Genomic DNA, 20,417 nt, shown 5'->3' on the forward strand with positions numbered 1-20,417 from the left:
ATCATTTACTTCAGAGCCAATTTTCTGAACCAAGTCTTTACAACAACAACAACAACAAAAAAAGTGACTGACTTTCTGTTCTGTTATGTGCAGTACTGATGGAAATGAAAAACTATTCTTTATCAACCCCAGCTTTAATTAAAAGTCAAAGGCTCTGGCAATCACGCTTGTCTGCATATGCTGCTGAAGTTCTAAATATTCTTTTTCAAATTTTGTTTCTAAATGTAAACAATAAGCAATGACACTCTCTTTGACATCAGAAACTGAGACAAAAGCACCTGTTATGTGGCTCAATCTGTGAGCATCTTGGGCTTGATCAAGGTTGTCTGCCTGTATCTTACTTCAGGGAGCAAAAGTTACAGAGCATGTGCTTTGTCAACACATTCAACCCTGAGGTGTTTAGAGCCTCGGCAGACTTTCACGCTAAAACAATGTCGGAAAAGTGCAGAAAATATACCATTTTTCCTTCTAATCACGAGTATATATATATATATATATATACACACACTTCTGGAAATACTGCCAAAATAAGTCACCTTTCCTTGCAGCTTATGCATGTGCAGGAATGTGAAAACCACTTTACTGAGACGAATTTGACAAGCCAAAGCAATGCTCATGTGCAGGGCTCAGTGAGTAAATCTTCACGCTGAGCATTCCAGGCCTGATTTTCTGATTCCTTTTCTTTGAGAAAAAAAAAAAAAATCAATGCAATTCAAAATGAGTATCATACTTTATAAGCACACTGTACTTCTACTGAACTACTGGGACTGTGCTTAACCTTCTTCTTTTTGGATCTCCCGTCCAACATGCACATGCACACACACACATACAGACAACACACACACACAAACACTTTGTGGACCAATCTGAATTACTTGAGCCCTGTATTTAACGGACAAAATCAAGACAAAAAGAACATACGAACACTACAACAAAAAACAGCTAACAGTTGTTTTTTGACATGCACACACGCATTACCACTGAAACCTCATACCACATGAACATGGACAACAACAACAACAAAATCAGATAAAGCCCAATTTAACACACATTCTCACGATGCAAAGAATGCAGATGAATCAGCGATGACACATTCCAAAATGTCCAGAAGTTCAAACAACGCACAAGTCAACAACACACATCATCAAGACACACTGACAAAGAACGTAGATGACATTCTGAAGACCAGAATTTCAGACAATACACCTGTAAGTCAACACGTATCCTCACGACACAAAATGTAGCTTGACGTATCTTGCTATGAAATTTTCCACTAAATCCATAAGTTCAACCAACACATCCTCGTCTCCACAGCAAAAAAAACAACAACAAAAAAACAACAACGACAACAACAACAAAAAACCCGCCTCTCTTGCACAACATGCTGAAAATAAAACAAAACGGAAAAAAAAAAAAAGAAGAAAAAAAAAAGCGTAGAAATATGGCAGTGACTCCTACACAGGGGGCGCAATTGCTGAAGTTGTCTGCCCCTTCCCCCTGTCTTTACACACACACACACACAGAGCTAATCACAGAGTAACTGGCCAGCTCCAACCACGGTATATTTCTTGCTGGTATCGTACTGCTTACTACTTCTTGCTCAACTCATCGGTACCGCATTCAGAAAGGGCCTGTCGATTTGACCCTTTTCTCTGTTCACAACGAACAGGCCCCATCTCTCGGGACTGCTGTTGTCCAAAAATCAACGGTCCACACCACTGTGGCATTGTGGGACTGTTGCCATCAAAATGGCAGACCACACAAAGCATTGCGACAAACTAAAAATAACAAAAACACACGTTAAAACACATTGTTTGGGACTTTTCTGGGGTATTTTGCTTTGTTTTTTTTTTTTTTAGCGCACACAGCGATGGCACTGCAGTTGTTGTCTCCCTTTGTTGTTTGTTTTTTCACTCTGCGAGCGTGGACACATTGTTGGATGAAGTGATCCCTTGTTTTGTGTGTGTGTGTGTGTGTGTGTGTGTGTGTGTACATGTACGTGTGGTCCTCATTAAATGCAACGGATCACAGTTTGCCGACGTCTTGTGTTGAAAATTGTTGTCTCCACATTTGCTCCATTCCACAGACAAAGAGCCCATTTTGCCCTATACTTCATGATATACCTGATCAAAAAAAAAAAGCATCTTTGCTTTCTGATTTTGTTCCTGATAAAAGTTCACAATGTCACTAATAAATTGCAGTCTGATTGCTCTTGGCATCAAACAGCATGTCTGCTTGTTGTTCTTACAGTCTGGGTATATGTGTGTGTGTGTGTGTGTGTGTGTGTGAGTGTTTTTCATATGGGGGGAAAGGGGTGCGAGGGGCTGGGGGGGGGGGGGGCGGAGAATGCATTTGTTGTTCTTCTTCCTGTTTCAGCATGCTACTGTGTACATGTTTTCTTTTTTCTTTCTCTTTCTCTCTCTTTGTCAATTACTATTGAGCACTTTTAGGTACCTGTAGCATCTTCTACACTGCACACTGTCCAAAAAAGCTGATCAGTGTCTGTCTTTCACAAGCGACACAATGTCTGCAGGGAGGTCGCAAAAAAAAAAGAAAAAAAAAGACGACCAAAACCTTCTTTCAGCATCACTGTATATAGTCTGTCTGTCCTATCTACACAAACACAATCACAATGTTTCTCGGTCCCCATCTTGTTTGAGCTTTTAGAATTTCACAGCTCTCTCTCTCTCTCCTTTTTCTTCTGCTGCTGCTGTACATCAGATACCAGGACCCCACCAGTGACCACCACATCCCTTGTTCTCTGATTCCCAAGATGCGTGACCAACGCCGAGAACTGAGAAGCGCTCACGTCTGAACAAGAAGCTCTCTCTCTCTCTCTTTGCAGGCACCGGCCATTTGTATACGTGTAATTCCCTCACTTTCCCTTTGTTTTGCATTGCATTGAACTTGAAGCTTAGCTTTTTTTTTTGTTTGTTTGTTTGTTTTTGCTTTTGTACAATATTTTTTTTCCCTTTATTTTACAAACAAATGTTTCATTTACTCTTTTACTGATTTTTCAGCATATCAACAATACAGTTTCACAAACACTTTCAGTGTTTGACATCCCTTCTGCTCCATTCACAAAACAAAAAAAAAAGAAAGAAAAAAAAAAGAGTTTTGCTCTTCCAAGGTTCCTTCAAACTTCAACAAGTCGTGAAACACACACACACACACATACACACACGCACGCACACACACACTCACACAAAGAAACCCACAAAATATCCATGACTTTTCTCCTCTCGGAAGAAAAACACCAAAACAAAACAAAACTGTTCCATCGTTCAAATTAAAGCCTTGTTCACACAATCTCTCTGCCGTTTTCCCCGCCCCGTGTTCCAGTCGCCAGGGCAACAACTGAAGAACCATGACAACCCGTCCGATTCCGCAGCGAAAAAACCATCCTCCTCAATAATGCCTGCACACTACCAATCATCACAACTCTTTCTCTTTCACCAGGGGAAAAGTTTGTACGTACATACCACGCGTTATGTCACCCCTCCTTTTTTTTTTTTTCTTTCTTTTTCAAAACCAGTCACAAACACTCAAAAATATACACCGCATCCGTTTGGTTTTCTGTCGTTTTTCTCCCCCCCACACCCACCCCCTGAACCATCACCGCTTCAGCAAAACGTCTGCATGTTATTGTTCAACGCATTCCTATCACATTCCATTCTCCATGGCAACATGGTTTGTGCTTTTTTTTTCTTTTTTTTTTTTTATCCCCGCTCTGTCCATGGTGACATAAAGTTGTGGGTTGCTGTTGTTTTTTTTCAGGGTTTTTTTTTTTCCCCTCTCTTCTCCAACAGTTCCATCATTTCAAAGAGTGTACCTTTCCAATTATTGAGCATTTTCTGAATCACTTCCACTTCAGTCAGGAGTTTGTAGTACAAGTTAAAAGATGAGAGAGAGAGAGAGAGAAAAAACAGAGAAATTAAATGACTGGGAGAGGCAGAGACAGTGGGAAGAAAGAGAGAGTGGGAAGAGAGAGAGAGAGAGAGGGAAGAGAGAGAGAGAGAGAAACAGACAGAAAAAAACAAAGACAGAAACAACACAGACACATTGGCAGACAACAACCAAAAACAACAGCAAAGAATGAAGAAGAAAAAAAAACCACACAATAAAACAACAACAACACACACACACACAAAGACAAGAGACTGACTGAAAGCACAACTCCAACAAGCAAAGTCCACTTCCCAACAAACATCATCACCAACCAACACTTTGAACCACGACAAAACCCATCCGACACAATCCATGTCACCCTCACTATTACCTCCCTCCGCCTTAGACGGCACTACAATGTGGGAATCCAACGACCACACACACACACACACACACACACACACACATTCACCACCAGAAGAAAATCGGTCTTTTTGCCTGAACTTTACACAAAGCCTTCTGTTTCAACATCTCACAGAAGGAAAACGCTCTTCCACGGCTTAGACACTGGCACAAGTTTCAATGGCAAAAAAAGAAAAAGAAAACTGTCCATCACGGCAATGAAAAAAAAAAAAAAATGGAATAGCGGATGAAAACTGCTACGACCGCATGATTTTCACTTCGCTTCAAACCTTTCATGGCGTCAACCCAAACACAAGTGCCTGTCTCAAGTTGCACACTTGGAGGGAAAAAAAAACACACACCAAAAAACAGCAGGGTGAAATGCCTCTTTTCTTTTTCTTTCTTTTCTCTCTCTGTCTCTCTCCGTCTCTCCTCTTTCAATGTGTAGATCCTTCGAAGAACAAAATTCCAAATCAAGTTTTCTCGTTTCCCATTCTTTCTCCTGTTCAACGACTAGAGATTCGTGAACTCAAAGCTTCGCTGCCAGGTCTCTCTCTTCACAACGTCGACAAACAGAATCACTTGTCTTCTAACCAGCAGAGAGTGGAAAAGATTTATTCCCTGTCTCTTTTTTCCCCCAAACACAACGAACACACTCACTCCTTGTCTGTATCCTCTCTAGAACCATCAGGGTCAAAACCCGTGTGTGCAGCCCAAATTCCTGTACCCCTGTTGTTGTTTTTGTCTTAAACACAGCAATGCATTCACTGCGCTAGTCGTGTCGTTTGTTGTTTTGCTTTCTGAATGTGGGAACATCTCCTGTCCTTTAATGGGAGGCCGCTATCAGGCATTCTCAGCCTCGTCTGGTTCGTCCGAAGAGTCTTGAGAGGACTGAAAAAAAATCAAAACAGACAAGTCCCATTATTTTCAAAGCAAGTGCAAACATTTGTGTGTAAACACAAGTATCATCCCCCCCCCCTCTCCAGCCCCTCTCTCAACACACACACACAAACATGCACACACACACACATGTACATACAGACACTCAATCACTTAAACACAAATTCACACACACACACACACAACACACACACACACACATGTACATACAGACACTCAATCACTTAAACACAAATTCACACACACACAACACACACACACACAACACAGACACACATGTACATACAGACACTCAATCACTTAAACACAAATTCACACACACACACACACACACACACACACACACACATACAGACACTCAGTCACTTAAACACAAATTCACACACACACACACACACACACACACACAACACACACACACACAACACACTGACCAGTCTGTGCGGTGAACCACTACGGAAGCTCTGCAGTGGGTACTGCTGACCGGCAGAGTCCAGAGGGCGTGTCAGCTCCGTCACATGATCAGGACTGGACGACAAGGCGTCCAGCGATTGGTCACTCTGCATGGCTGTTCCACACGGTAAAATCCACAGTTACACTCACAAATCAATCAATCAATCAATCAATAAACAGACATACCTAAACGTAACAAGAAAAACGCATAAGGGTGCAAAAGCCGAGTGGTTAAAGAGCTGGACTTTCAATCTGAGGGTCCCGGGTTTGAACCTCGGTAACTGTGCCTGGTGGGAAAGGGTGGAGATTTTTTCTATCCCCCGGGTCAACATAATGTGCTGACCTGCTAGTGCCTGAACCCCCTTCGTGTGTATACGCACACAGACAATCAAACACACACATTAAAGATCCTGTAATCCATTTCAGAGTTCAGAGGGTTATGAACAAGAACATACCCAGCATGCACACTCCCGGAAACGGAGTATGGCTGCCTAGATGGCTGGGTAAATAAACAAAACGGTCATACACATAAAACGTTATGCGTCTGTATGAGTGTGTATGTGTGCCTGCCTGAAATCTGACTGAATGACACAGGAAACGAATGATGAGCACCCAGTGGCAGCCGTCAATCAGCTCTACCCAGGAAGGCAGCCTGTTGTGCAAATGACCCTGAGTTTGTGAAGCGCTTAGAGCTTGGTCTCTGACCGAGGACAGGCGCTGAATAAGTATCCATATCATCATCATCATCATCGTCACAAACCACTTGTACAGGTGAACGTGTTGAAGGCAGATCAAGCTGACACTCAGAGCTGCTGCAAGACTGGGGGGAGGCCTGGATCAGCATCATGCTGTCATCCAAAAAGTCCGTACTTACAATAAATAAATACAAAAACACACACACAAATAAATACAAAATTTACAAGTAAACAAACAACAACAAAAAAACCAACACCACTCGCGCAAATACATAAATAAAAAAACAACAACAAATCACCACATAAACAAAAACACAAACAATCAAACAAACATACTTTAAACAGATGCACAAATACAAAACAATATTTACAAATAAACGAACAAACAACAACAAAAACGGGTAAACCCCACACACTCAAATAAATACATAAACAACCAAACAAAAAAACACAAATCAATACATGAACAAATACACAAACAATCATACAAATATACTTCAAACAGAACTCCCACCCCAACATCCCCAACTGCCAACAGAGAAAAAGAGAGGAGAACCTTCCTCATCGCAGAAACATCAACACTGGTTCATGCACTGCTCAGGTATTTTTTGGTGACCGATGTTTTCACATTCACGAAAAAAAACGAAAGAAAAAAAAAGGAATGCAATAAAACACACACACACAAACACACACACACAAAAACCCAACTCACGTTTAACCACAGCGTAGGGCCGATTCTTGTCCCCGGGGGAGGAAATACTGCGGGAGGGGGGCAGCGGGAGCTGGGGACTGACGCTGCGCGATGCCTCGCTGTTGCTGCGCCGGTACAGCGACCTTGACCTCCGGCCATCCTCTGAGGGCAAGGACAGCGGCGAGGACAGGTCCAGCGACTCCCCGAGCCCCGAGCTGCCCCCAACGCTCTTCCTCGTCGTCTCCTCCTCCTCCCCCACAGGTGATGACGCCACAGGTAGCGCCTCCTTTCGTAACGTTTCGTCGTCCAGCCCCCCTTGACCTCGTTGTTGTTGTTGTTGCTGTTGTCGCTCCAACCCTGCACCCCCTTCCCTGTCTTTCTCCTCCCCCACCTCCGTGGGAGGTTTTGTGTCTGAAGTCTCCGTTGTCATCTTCTTTCGGCCCGAGTTCGAATCCCGACCGTTCCCTCCTCCCCGAACCTCTTTCTGCTGGGAGGGGTTGATGCGCGCCGGGGACCCTCGGTCTTTCCCCTCACTGACGTTGGCGGCTCCTCCCCCACCTCTGGGGGCAGTGGCGGGGGAAGGGGAGGTGGTGGTGGTGTTGTTGGGGGCGGGAGGAGGAGGGGTGGGGCCGGTGGGGCTGGGCTGAAGCGACATGGCCGGCTTCAATTCGTCCATCTGAACCAGGCTGGTGTTGACCGGTGGGGGGAGAGGGGGAGGATGTCGGGTGTTGGTGGTGGCCGTGGCTGTTGTTGTTGGTAACAAACGCAGGGGCAGCGTCGACCCTTCCTGTTGATGCTGATCTTGCTGTTGTTGTTGCTGTTGCTGCTGTTGAAGCAAGTGGCGTCGCAGCTGTGGCGGCAGTTCGTGCACGTGCTGTGGCGGCTCCGAAGGAACGGTCGCCTGCTGCTGCTGCAACTGCTGGTGCTGGACTCGGGGCTGGGTGGGGGGTGGTGGAGGGTGGGGGGTCCCCTGAACGCTGTGCGGGGACGACACCAGCTGGCTCAGGTACGGCAGGTTGGCCGCTGGAGCAACCCCACCCACACCAACACCCACCTCCTGCGACTGGGCTGATGACCCCTCCACAGAACTCAAAAGCATGCTCAGGTTGGGGCGGTTACCTCCCCCTCCTCCTCCTCCCCCTACCTCCCTTCCGTCTCCTCCAGCTCTTGCAGCCACAGCTTCCGGACGATTGGCGCCGTTGCGAAGAATCCCCCTCAGAGGAGCAGCGGGAGGGTGGGACCCTACCTCCAGGTTGGGCAGGAGGGGGTCCGTCTCCGTGAAGTCCTCCCGATCCTTCCCCTTGCCCCCGCCACCCCCTGCCTCTCCACCCTTCCCTGCATCACACAGCCCTTTCTTCAACCCCTCCTCTCCCCCCTCCTCCTCCTCGCTCCCCATCGACGGCAGCTGGACCTTGCTGGGGTAGTTGTAGTCAAAGTCTTGTGGCGGTAGCGGTGGTGGTGACTTGCTGAAGTCCTGCTGCGTCAGCATGTTTGGTGGGGGAAAGCCGTTGACATTCTGGTACATCATGCCGCCACTGCCAAGGTTCTTTCCCCCACTGCCGTTCAGCTTGGACTCGTCGTGGTGATGGCTGATGCTGTTGTACAGCGGCTCTGAGAAGTGGTCACCACCGCCACAGCCGCCAATCATTGGACCCCCACCGCACTTCCCGTTCATGTACCCCTCCAGCATGGGCACGTGCTTGCAGGGGTGGGCGGAACCGCCGCCAGACTTGCCGCCGCAGTTCTTTCCGCCCCCTCCCCCGCCCTTGCCGGTGGAGGAGGAGGAGGAAGGGGAGGCCAGGCAGCTGTCGGCACAGGCGCAGCAGGAGTCGTCGCTGGCGTTGTCGTTGTCGCAGCGCGGGGCGTTGGGCGGGTAGCGCCGGCTCTCCAGGTCACAGTGGCGCTGACACGTTCCTAACACACACACAAGCACACATACACAGTGTGGTTCAGAACGTGTAGTTCACAATGAATGGTTCACAATGTGTCTTACTGATACACACACGCAGTAGTTCACAACGTGTGGTTCACAAAATAAGTGGTTCACAAATGTTTCATATTGATACATACACCCAGTAGTTCACAATGTGTTATACTGTCACCCACACACAGTGTTTCACAACATGTAGTTCACAATGAGTAGCTCACAAAGAGTCATACTGATACATACATGGAGTAGTTCACAATGTGTCATACTACTGAACTATACTGATTGTGTGTGAATGTGCGCTTGACTGAAACCTGACAAAATGACACAGGAAACCAATGATGAGCGCCTCAAGGCAGCTGTCAGTCAGCTCTACCCAGGTGGGCAGTTTGCTGTGCAAAATGACTACGCGTTTCGAAAGCCATGAGAACTTGGTCTCTAGCCGACGGGCGCAATAGCCGAGTGGTTAAAGCGTTGGACTGTCAATCTGAGGGTCCCCGGTTCGAATCACGGTGACGGCACCTGGTGGGTGAAGGGTGGAGATTTTTACGATCTCCCAGGTCAACATATGTGCAGACCTGCTAGTGCCTGAACCCCCTTCGTGTTTATATGCAAGCAGAAGATCAAATACGCACGTTAAAGATCCTGTAATCCATGTCAGTGTTCGGTGGGTTATGGAAACAAGAACATACCCAGCATGCACACACCCCTGAAAACGGAGTATGGCTGCCTACATGGCGGGGTAAAAACGGTCATACACGTAAAAGCCCACTCGTGTGCATACGAGTGAACGCAGAAGAAGAAGAAGAAGAAGGTCTCTAGTGGAAGATATACACAATCTATAAGAACTGATAATAATAATATTCTTCAATTGCACTGATAGAGACTCTGTATCTCAACAACTATGTTGATTTTCTCTCAATCAAAAAACAAAACAACACAAAAAAAACCAACAAAAGCACACACGCATACACACTTACAAACAAAACAGATGAAAATCTCAATAAACTGCAACACTTTTTCTACAAATTGTCTAAAAAAAAAACCCATAAAAACACAAGATGTGGAAAGACATCAGAAAACCAGCAACGAAGGGAAACAACTCACCCCTCTGTCCGCACCACCCTTTCCGCCGGGCACACACCGTCACCATGACGATCAGAATCAGCAACACCACGCCGCTCACGCTCAACACAACACTGCAACAATCAAAATCCAATCCAACATTTTTTTCTTCCTTTACTTTTTTCACCCTTCTTTTTTTCTTCAAATAAAAAAAAAGAAAAAAAAAAGGAACTTGTTTTCATTCACACAAGAAACTGTCATCTCTTCGCTATAGAAAGCCAAGCTGCCGACCAACACTCAGACATGTCACAGGAATTTGAACATTTCCTTCTTCAACCAACAACCATCTACCTGAATGTACATGCGTGTGTGCGTGCTGCGTGCGCATGTAAGAGAGAGAGAGAGAGAGTGTGTGTGTGTGTATGCAGAGCGTGCATGTGTGAGTATGCACAAGTTTTTATATTGATATGCACTTGTATGTATCCTAATTTCTACTGTATCTGTGTTTGTGTATGATTTTTGATTTATGTTCATATCTTGTTATGTAGTATCCCCCCCCCCCCCAATATTCCTTTCGACCCCGGTACACTTGGTAATAAAACATATTCTAGTCTATTCTATTCTTCTTCAACCTCAACTCTGTGAAAGAGTCACTGAGAGACGCTGCACTGAAGAACGGTTCACAAGATTCCTACAGGACTGTCAGTTGTGTGTTAAGGCCTGGATCTCCGTCGAGTTTTCCTGTCCATTCTGTAATGCTGTCAGTCCATCAGTTGTGTGTCAAGGCCTGGATCTCCGTCGAGTTTTCCTGTCCATTCTGTAATGCTGTCAGTCCATCAGTTGTTGTTTTCGTCCTCCCCGCTGTCCCCCTCCATCAACAAGCTCCTCGAAGGACTGTTTTAGCAAGGCAACTGGATCTTGTGGCATGAACATACCCGCGTAGCTTTCTTTTTTGAACTGATGTCAGCAGACCTCTTCATGGTTTGGTGCACTTGTTCATTGGTCACATGATTTTCACATGAAGTCTTTCTTTCTTTCTTTTTTCTTTTTTTTTTTTTAATCAGAAACTCATCTGTAGCTCAATGACGTACAATTAAAAAAAAAAAAAAAAAAAAGAGACAAAGAAAGAAAAATACATGTGAGGAAAAAGCAAAGGTAGATGAGAAAGAAATGAAGAATGAAAACAATTCTGCAAAGAGTAAGCTGTTGTGACAAAAAGTAATCCAATACAATACAATACAATGCAATGCAACACAACACAACACACAACATGAGGAACATTTATATATATGTGTGGGTGGGGTGGGGTGGGGGGGGTTGTTCTATGAAATGCATTTTGTTTTCATCTAAGCCATATTTACTTCATAGCTTTTATAATCTTTAGGGTGTTTTTGCATTCATATGAACACACTGGATGTTTTCCATTGTCAGATAGCGGTTGATATGTTTTCTAAGGCATGTTTATAGTCAACCATGATGTAAGGTGCTTTGAGCAGCACTGGTGCTGGATATCGCGCTACAGAAAAACTGTGTATCATTATTATTATTATTATTACCTGTTTCTCTATCTATATGATTTTTATCTGTCTGCCCGTCTGTCTGTTGGTCTGCCTGTTTACATACGACTGTCCTGGATGTTCCTGCATATTGCTGACATCATGTGTGTACATGTGGTATACTCAGATAAAGATAAAGAAATATAGCAATAATGATAATAACAGACAGTAAATTATATGGCACAAACTCCCTGTGTAATGGGCTGTAAGTGCTATACAGGAAAAAAACAGATATACAATTGTGCATGATAACATACCTCTTGCACATGAAAACAACAACACATACATGTGTACCTATACACCAAGACAAAACTTTAAACTGCAGGTACAAACAATCACACACACACACTCACACGAATATAGAAATGGACGGAAGGCTGGACTGACAGCACAGCACAGCACAGCACAGCACACAACAGCACAGCACACAACAGCACAGCACGACACACAACAGCACAGCACGACACACAACAGCACAGCACATACAGAACAACACAACAGCACAGCACGACACACAACAGCACAGCATGACACACAACAGCACAGCATGACACACAACAGCACAGCATGACACACAACAGCACAGCATGACACACAACAGCACAGCACAACACACAACAGCACAGCATGACACACAACAGCACAGCATGACACACAACAGCACAGCATAACACACAACAGCACAGCATGACACACAACAGCACAGCATGACACACAACATAACACACAACAGCACAGCATGACACACAACAGCACAGCATGACACACAACAGCACAGCATGACACACAACAGCACAGCATGACACACAACATAACACACAACAGCACAGCATGACACACAACAGCACAGCATGACACACAACAGCACAGCACAACACACAACAGCACAGCATGACACACAACAGCACAGCATGACACACAACAGCACAGCATGACACACAACAGCACAGCATGACACACAACAGCACAGCATAACACAACAGCACAGCATGACACACAACAGCACAGCACAACACACAACAGCACAGCATGACACACAACAGCACAGCATGACACACAACAGCACAGCACAACACACAACAGCACAGCATGACACACAACAGCACAGCATGACACACAACAGCACAGCACAACACACAACAGCACAGCACAACACACAACAGCACAGCATGACACACAACAGCACAGCATGACACACAACAGCACAGCACAACACACAACAGCACAGCATGACACACAACAGCACAGCATAACACAACAGCACAGCATGACACACAACAGCACAGCACAACACACAACAGCACAGCATGACACACAACAGCACAGCATGACACACAACATAACACACAACAGCACAGCATGACACACAACAGCACAGCATGACACACAACAGCACAGCACAACACACAACAGCACAGCATGACACACAACAGCACAGCATAACACACACCACAACAGCACAGCATAACACAACAGCACAGCATCACACAACAGCACAGCATGACACACAACACAACAGCACAGCATAACACACAACAGCACAGCATAACACACAACAGCACAGCATAACACAACAGCACAGCATGACACACAACACAACAGCACAGCATAACACACAACAGCACAGCATAACACACAACAGCAGCACAGCATGACACACAACAGCACAGCATGACACACAACAGCACAGCATGACACACAACAGCACAGCATAACACACAACAGCACAGCACATACAGAACAACACAGCACACAACAGCACAGCATGACACACAACAGCACAGCATAACACACAACAGCACAGCACATACAGAACAACACAGCACACAACAGCACAGCGTAACAGCATGACACACAACAGCACAGCATAACACACAACACAACAGCACAGCACACACAGAACACCACAGCACAGCATGACACACAACAGCACAGCATAACACACAACAGCACAGCACACACAGAACAACACAGCACACAACAGCACAGCATGACACACAACAGCACAGCATAACACACAACACAACAGCACAGCACATACAGAACAACACAGCACACAACAGCACAGCATGACACACAACAGCACAGCATAACACACAACAGCACAGCATAACACACAACACAACAGCACAGCACACACAGAACAACACAGCACACAACAGCACAGCATAACACACAACAGCACAGCATGACACACAACAGCACAGCATAACACACAACACAACAGCACAGCACGCACAGAACAACACAGCACACAACAGCACAGCACGACACACAACAGCACAGCATAACACACAACAGCACAGCACATACAGAACAACACAGCACACAACAGCACAGCGTAACAGCATAACACACAACAGCACAGCATGACACACAACAGCACAGCATGACACACAACAGCACAGCATAACACACAACAGCACAGCACATACAGAACAACACAGCACACAACAGCACAGCATGACACACAACAGCACAGCATGACACACAACAGCACAGCATGACACACAACAGCACAGCATAACACACAACAGCACAGCACATACAGAACAACACAGCACACAACAGCACAGCGTAACAGCATAACACACAACAGCACAGCGTAACAGCATAACACACAACAGCACAGCATAACACACAACAGCACAGCATGACACACAACAGCACAGCGTAACACAGAACAACACAGCACACAACACAACACGAGAGGTGACTCACATGTGTGTGACAGTGAAGGTGGCCCCTCCCTCAGCCTCCAGAACCGGGGCCACAGACGGGGGCACAGGCTCCTTGTCCACCACCACCGTCGACTTCTTCGTCGTCAGCTTCACCACCCCCACCACTGCCACAAAACCGACACTCTGACCACCATGGCTCCACCACTAACCTTTCAGTCCTAGACTCCTGGAGCCAGCTGCATTGCTTGGTTCTGGCGTTTTGACAATTACACAAGACTAAATGCCTATGTTAGCGGGTTACGACCATACTAGGCTCTTCCGTCCGAACAATGCTACTGGCTCCTGGACCTGAGTCCTGCCTGTGTCTGGTCAGGGTGTTGTACAATAGTCAGTCATGTCCATCTACGACCATTGGAACAGCAGAGGAGGCAACTGCTGTCCTGACGATCTGGGCTAGAATTTGATTATAGTGGAGAGTGTCTTGCCCGAGTTGTTAACATCCCCACTCTCTCGGCCAAGACGGTTTGAGGACAGCTGGCATTGGGATGGTACCCCAAGGCCTACTAGCCCCCAAGGCTGCAGCACTAAGAGCCAGTGCAGTCTTGCCTCCTAGCTTGAGAGTCATAGTTCTTTACCAAAGACTAAAGGCGTACATGAATTCCCACTGCAGTGGAGAACCATTGATCAAACAGCTTTCAGTCTGATGTTGGCCCAGCTGTAAGCTTCATTAAATCTCTATTCTAAGCCGAGTGTTGTACCTCACAGTTGTACCGCTGGACTTTCTCTCTATTCTAAGCTGAGTGTTGTACCTCACAGTTCTACTGCTGGACTTTCTCTCTATTCTAAGCTGAGTGTTGTACCTCACAGCTGTACTGCTGGACCTTCTCTCTATTCTAAGCTGAGTGTTGTATCTCACAGTTCTACCGCTGGACTTTCTCTCTATTCTAAGCTGAGTGTTGTACCTCACAGTTCTACTGCTGGACTTTCTCTCTATTCTAAGCTGAGTGTTGTACCTCACAGTTCTACCGCTGGACTTTCCAATGCTAGGGTCCTGGGTTCAAACCCCAGCTGTGTAATGTGGAAGGCATGGGTGGAGGTCTTTTCCTACCACTCTCACAGGCCAGCATTATGTGTGTAGACTTCCCCCTGTGCCTGAGCCACATTCATCACTGTCATAGTTCCTGTTACTGTCGTAGCCGTTGTCATCACTGTTAATATCAAGAATGATAATAATGATAATGGGTCTGTATCTAATGCACTCCACACCATTAGCATAGAGGCCCAGAGCCCTAACAAGCATCATCAATGCCGATGCAAAATAAAGGCTACATACATTAACGCCATTGGGCGTTATATAATCAGGACTAAAAGCAAGACAAATGGACCGTGTCAGTGACAAAGTAAGCACACACACACACACACTGACACACACACACACAAGAAGAATTGTAAGGATGTGTTTTGCAGCCATATTTTGTTTATTTTGTTACCATTACTAACGGAACGGTCCCCTCTACCATTACCATTAATGCTAACATAACTGCTACCATAATAATAAAAAATCTCATCACTAATATATCATTATCATCATAACTATCATTAACATACCTGTTATCATAATAATTGAAATCTAATCAGTTAACATTATCATCGTAACAATCATTAACATACCTGTTTTCATAATAATCAAAATCTGATCACTGTTATCATTATCACTGTAACAATCATTAACAAACCTGTTATCATAATAATCAAAATCTAATCACTGTTATCATTATCATCATAACTATCATTAACATACCTGTTATCATAATAATCAAAATCTAATCACTGTTATCATCATCATTACTATCATCGTTATCCTCATCACCGTCCCTGTCATTACCATCACCGCCATCATCATCATCGTTATTACTGTTCTCCTCACGGTCCTCACCCTTGACACGACTTACCGGAGGTGGTGGTGAGGTGGGTGGTGGAGAGAGGGGGGTGCGAGGGGGTTGGTGGGGGTCTGGCGCACACCGTCTCCTTCTCCGTGCTCCCAAACTCCTCTGTGGCCAGACCCATGGCTGTGCAGCTAGGGACAGGAGGTGGGGGGTTGGGGGGGGGACACACACACACGTCAGTTAGTCACATCTCACACACACACATACACACGACATGTCAGCTAGTCACTCACACACACACACACACATGACATGTCAGTCACACACACACACATGACATGTCAGCTAGTCACACACACACACACACACACACTGTGAAACACAAACACACACACAAAACAAGAAAGGCGGTGTAATTTTCATTGACACTGGTGTTGCCCATGGCATCTGCAATGCTGGACCATGTATTGTGAAGAAGCTGAGACAATCCCTGTACCCTTGTCATTCGTGCAGCATACAATACAGCACTGTTCCCGACTTAATTCCATCTAGGCTTCAACAACACATCAATCCCGTTCAGCCAGGCATTCCGTCTAAATCTTGTCGGGGGGAAAATGAGCACGCATTTAGCCAAAACTACTCTACATAATTATACATCATGGATGAAACACAAGACAAAATGGCACGAACCCTTCCATGGACTAAAACCAGGTTTTATCGAGATGGATTCTATTTTCATTTTTCAGATGGGTGGTTTCTTGCTTTTCCAGTTTTGAAAAATGTCAAGTTGGGATTTAAAAAAAAAAAATTTATTCCAAAAAATTTTTTTCTGACAAATGTCAAACTGGGATTTTTTTTGTGGCCATTTTCCGTCCAAGTCAACAAGCTAAACATTCTTTAGGATTCCCCCACTCCCACTCCTTTCCCCCATTCTCTCTCCGCTTCACTATGTTCATCGCACACACTTCAGTGTCTTCATCAAACACAACAGAGCACAATTGAAAACAGGGAAGTTTCTGACTCAAACTGAACAGCCAAAGCTGCAATGCAGACGCCAAATGAACAGCCAAAGCTGCAATGCAGACGCCAAATGAACAGCCAAAGCTGCAATGCAGACGCCAAATGAACAGCCAAAGCTGCAATGCAGACGCCAAATGAACAGCCAAAGCTGCAATGCAGACGCCAAATGAACAGCCAAAGCTGCAATGCAGACGCCAAATGAACAGCCAAAGCTGCAATGCAGACGCCAAATGAACAGCCAAAGCTGCAATGCAGACGCCAAATGAACAGCCAAAGCTGCAATACAGACGCCAAATGAACAGCCAAAGCTGCAATGTAGACGCCAAATGAACAGCCAAAGCTGCAATGCAGACGCCAAATGAACAGCCAAAGCTGCAATGCAGACGCCAAATGAACAGCCAAAGCTGCAATGCAGACGCCAAATGAACAGCCAAAGCTGCAATGCAGACGCCAAATGAACAGCCAAAGCTGCAATGCAGACGCCAAATGAACAGCCAAAGCTGCAATGCAGACGCCAAATGAACAGCCAAAGCTGCAATGCAGACGAAAAAGATACCAGAACCAATGACAGGAAAACGAAACTGACCCAGTTTGACATAAACATACACATGCACATTCACACTATGTTTTAGTACAGAGTGGACAGTAAGGAAATACTCCTTAAATAATCTGTACCATTGTTTCGGCGGAAACATGGTCACAGCCTTGAGTAGGCTAGCTTTTCTCTCTTCCTTCCTGGTTTGCTTAAGAGGATGGAAGCAGAACGGACAAGATGTCGAACTGCCAATGCAGTGTCGGCGAGGGTCTGGGTTTGAATCCTGATCTGGCCTTTTTCTTCAAAGGTTGACTGGAAAATCAAAACGAGCATCTACTCGTTTGGATAAGACAATAACCCGAGGTCATGTGTGCAGCATGCACTTCATGCACTGAAAAAGAACCTGTGGCGACGTACGTGTCGTGTCCTCTGGCTAAATCTCTGCCCAAGAAATCCACTCTGACAGGTACACAAACGTATGCATGCACTCCAGGCCAAAGTGCGTTGGGTTACGCTGCTGATCAGGCAACCTGTCTGTCAGATGTGGTGAAGGGTATATGGATGTGTCCAAACACAGTGACACCTCCTTGAGAAAGTGAAACTATGATGTTCTCAGTTTTCACAACTTGCTTGGAAAGCAAATCCAAATATCGATTGTGGAGGCAGGGAAAGGAAATCTCAACATTGTTGGCAGTAACAAGAAATCCAAATAAAGTTTAGGAAAGTAAGGAAAGGAAGTCAAAAATTCTGTTTGTGGAGGTAAGAAAAGGAAATCCAAATACTGGTTGCAAGAAAAGAAAATCCTAATATTGTTTGTGGAGGTAAGGAAAGGAAATCTTAATACTGTTTGTGGAGGTGAGGAAAGGAAATCTTAATGATGTTTGTGGAGGTGAGGAAAGGAAATCTTAATGATGTTTGTGGAGGTACCAAAAGGATATCGTAAGTACTGTGACAAATGACTCACTTTCTCTCTGGGCAACAGAGGTAAAAGTGACTGAATTTTCTCTGGGGGCAACATAGGAAAAGTGACCTACTTTCTCTGGGGGTAACAGAGGGTTAATTGACCTACTTTCTCTGGGGGTAACAGAGGGTTAATTGACCTACTTTCTCTGGAGATGACACAAGGGGAACAGTGACTCAAAATTCTCTGCTCATGACAGACGGAAAAGGTTAACTTACTTTCTCTGGGGGCGACACAGGAAAAAGTGGTCGTCCACATCTTGCACCGTGTTCTTGGGGCAGGGCTCGCATCTCCCTGAAAACCAGAGCACAAATTTTCATGGGTCAAAATCCCCTCCCACCCCCCCCCTCTCTCTCTCTCGTGTACATGTGTGCGTGTGTGTGTGTGTGTGTGTTCAAGATTCTGGGGTAAGTCTCCAAACACACCACAAACACATTAACTCCGCATCTCCCAACACACTTGCAACACATTAACTCCACATCTCCACACTACCGACACATTAACTCCACATCTCTAAACACACTTTTAACACATCAACTCCACATCATATCTCCAAACACACTACAAAACACATCAAATCCACATAGCCAAACACACGACAAAAACACATTAACTCCACACCTCCAAACACGCTTCTAACACATTAACTCCACATGGCCAAACACACTACAAACACATCAACTCCACATCTCCAAAAACACACCACAAACACATCAATCAACTCCACACTCTAAATTCCACACCACTAAAGACAAAAAAAAAAAACCCACAAAAAACCCCACACAACACACAACCACTAAACGCCAACACATCCAACACACAGCAGACACACAACTCTGTGGGGACGGACCTTTCTGCGTGGGCTGCTGGCCCTTGCGGCAGGTGTCACGGAAGGGCTGGCAGTAGGAGGTGGGGCCCAGGGGCACCTGGGGCTTCATGTAGTACACCCCCTTCTCCAGCTCGCAGAAACAGTTCTGGATGTCCTCCGGCCTCGCTTTGGGGTTACCTGTAATGATAGGGGGGGAAGGGAGGGGAGGGGGGGGAGAGACAGGAACGATGAGAATGGTAATAATAATGATGATGATGATGATGACAATATTAATGACAATAATGATGATGAGGAGGAGGAGGACAGCAACAACAACAGACAACAACAACAACAACAGCAGAAATGACAAAAATAACAACAAATATCCTCCGGCCTCACCTTGGGGTTACCAGTAATAATCATTATATTAAAAAAAAAAAAAAAAAGAAGAAAAATAAAAAAAATGATGAAAATGCTAATAACAGTTATAATGATGGTGATGATGATGATGATGATGACAAGAAGAAGAATAATAATCATTCTGCTTCTTCTTTTTCTTTCTTTGTGGGCTGCAACTCCCACATTCACTTGTATGTACACGAGTGGGCTTTAACGTGTATGACCCTTTTTAGCCGGTCATGTAGGCAGCCATACTCTGTTTTCAGAGGTATAATATCAATAATGTAAATACTAATCCTGTTGTTGTTGTTGTACACATGTACACACACTGCGATTACTGACTGAACGCATGGGCTGCCCTAGGTTGACATATATAAGCAATTTGTGTCTTTTTTTTATGTATACAATTTGAACGATGGTGATTTTCGTGTTATGTTTATATGTTTTACACCACAAATGAATTTCTCTTGATGAGATAATAAAGTATTCAGTATTCTGTAAATAATAACAATATCAATAATAATAATAATTTTAAAAAAAAAATAATGAT

General features: G+C 45.0%; 1 protein-coding gene across 1 annotated transcript in view; it reads right to left on the reverse strand.

Annotated features, from left to right (window-relative positions):
• Window positions 1-161: 161 nt before the first annotated feature.
• LOC143301854 (uncharacterized) overlaps window positions 162-20,417 on the reverse strand; it is a 102,146-nt gene continuing 81,890 nt past the window's right edge. The window contains exons 5-12 of the mRNA XM_076616270.1: window positions 19,511-19,666; window positions 18,879-18,954; window positions 16,211-16,335; window positions 14,299-14,422; window positions 10,064-10,155; window positions 7,051-8,943; window positions 5,625-5,758; window positions 162-5,181 (exon numbers count right to left, since the gene is read on the reverse strand). Coding sequence (XP_076472385.1) covers window positions 5,134-5,181; window positions 5,625-5,758; window positions 7,051-8,943; window positions 10,064-10,155; window positions 14,299-14,422; window positions 16,211-16,335; window positions 18,879-18,954; window positions 19,511-19,598 — 2,580 coding nt within the window. The 5' untranslated portion in view covers window positions 19,599-19,666 and the 3' untranslated portion in view covers window positions 162-5,133. The remainder of the gene's footprint in view (window positions 5,182-5,624; window positions 5,759-7,050; window positions 8,944-10,063; window positions 10,156-14,298; window positions 14,423-16,210; window positions 16,336-18,878; window positions 18,955-19,510; window positions 19,667-20,417) is intronic.

The sequence above is a fragment of the Babylonia areolata genome, chromosome 28, assembly GCF_041734735.1.
Source record: "Babylonia areolata isolate BAREFJ2019XMU chromosome 28, ASM4173473v1, whole genome shotgun sequence".
NCBI classification, from domain to species: Eukaryota; Metazoa; Mollusca; class Gastropoda; order Neogastropoda; family Buccinidae; genus Babylonia; species Babylonia areolata.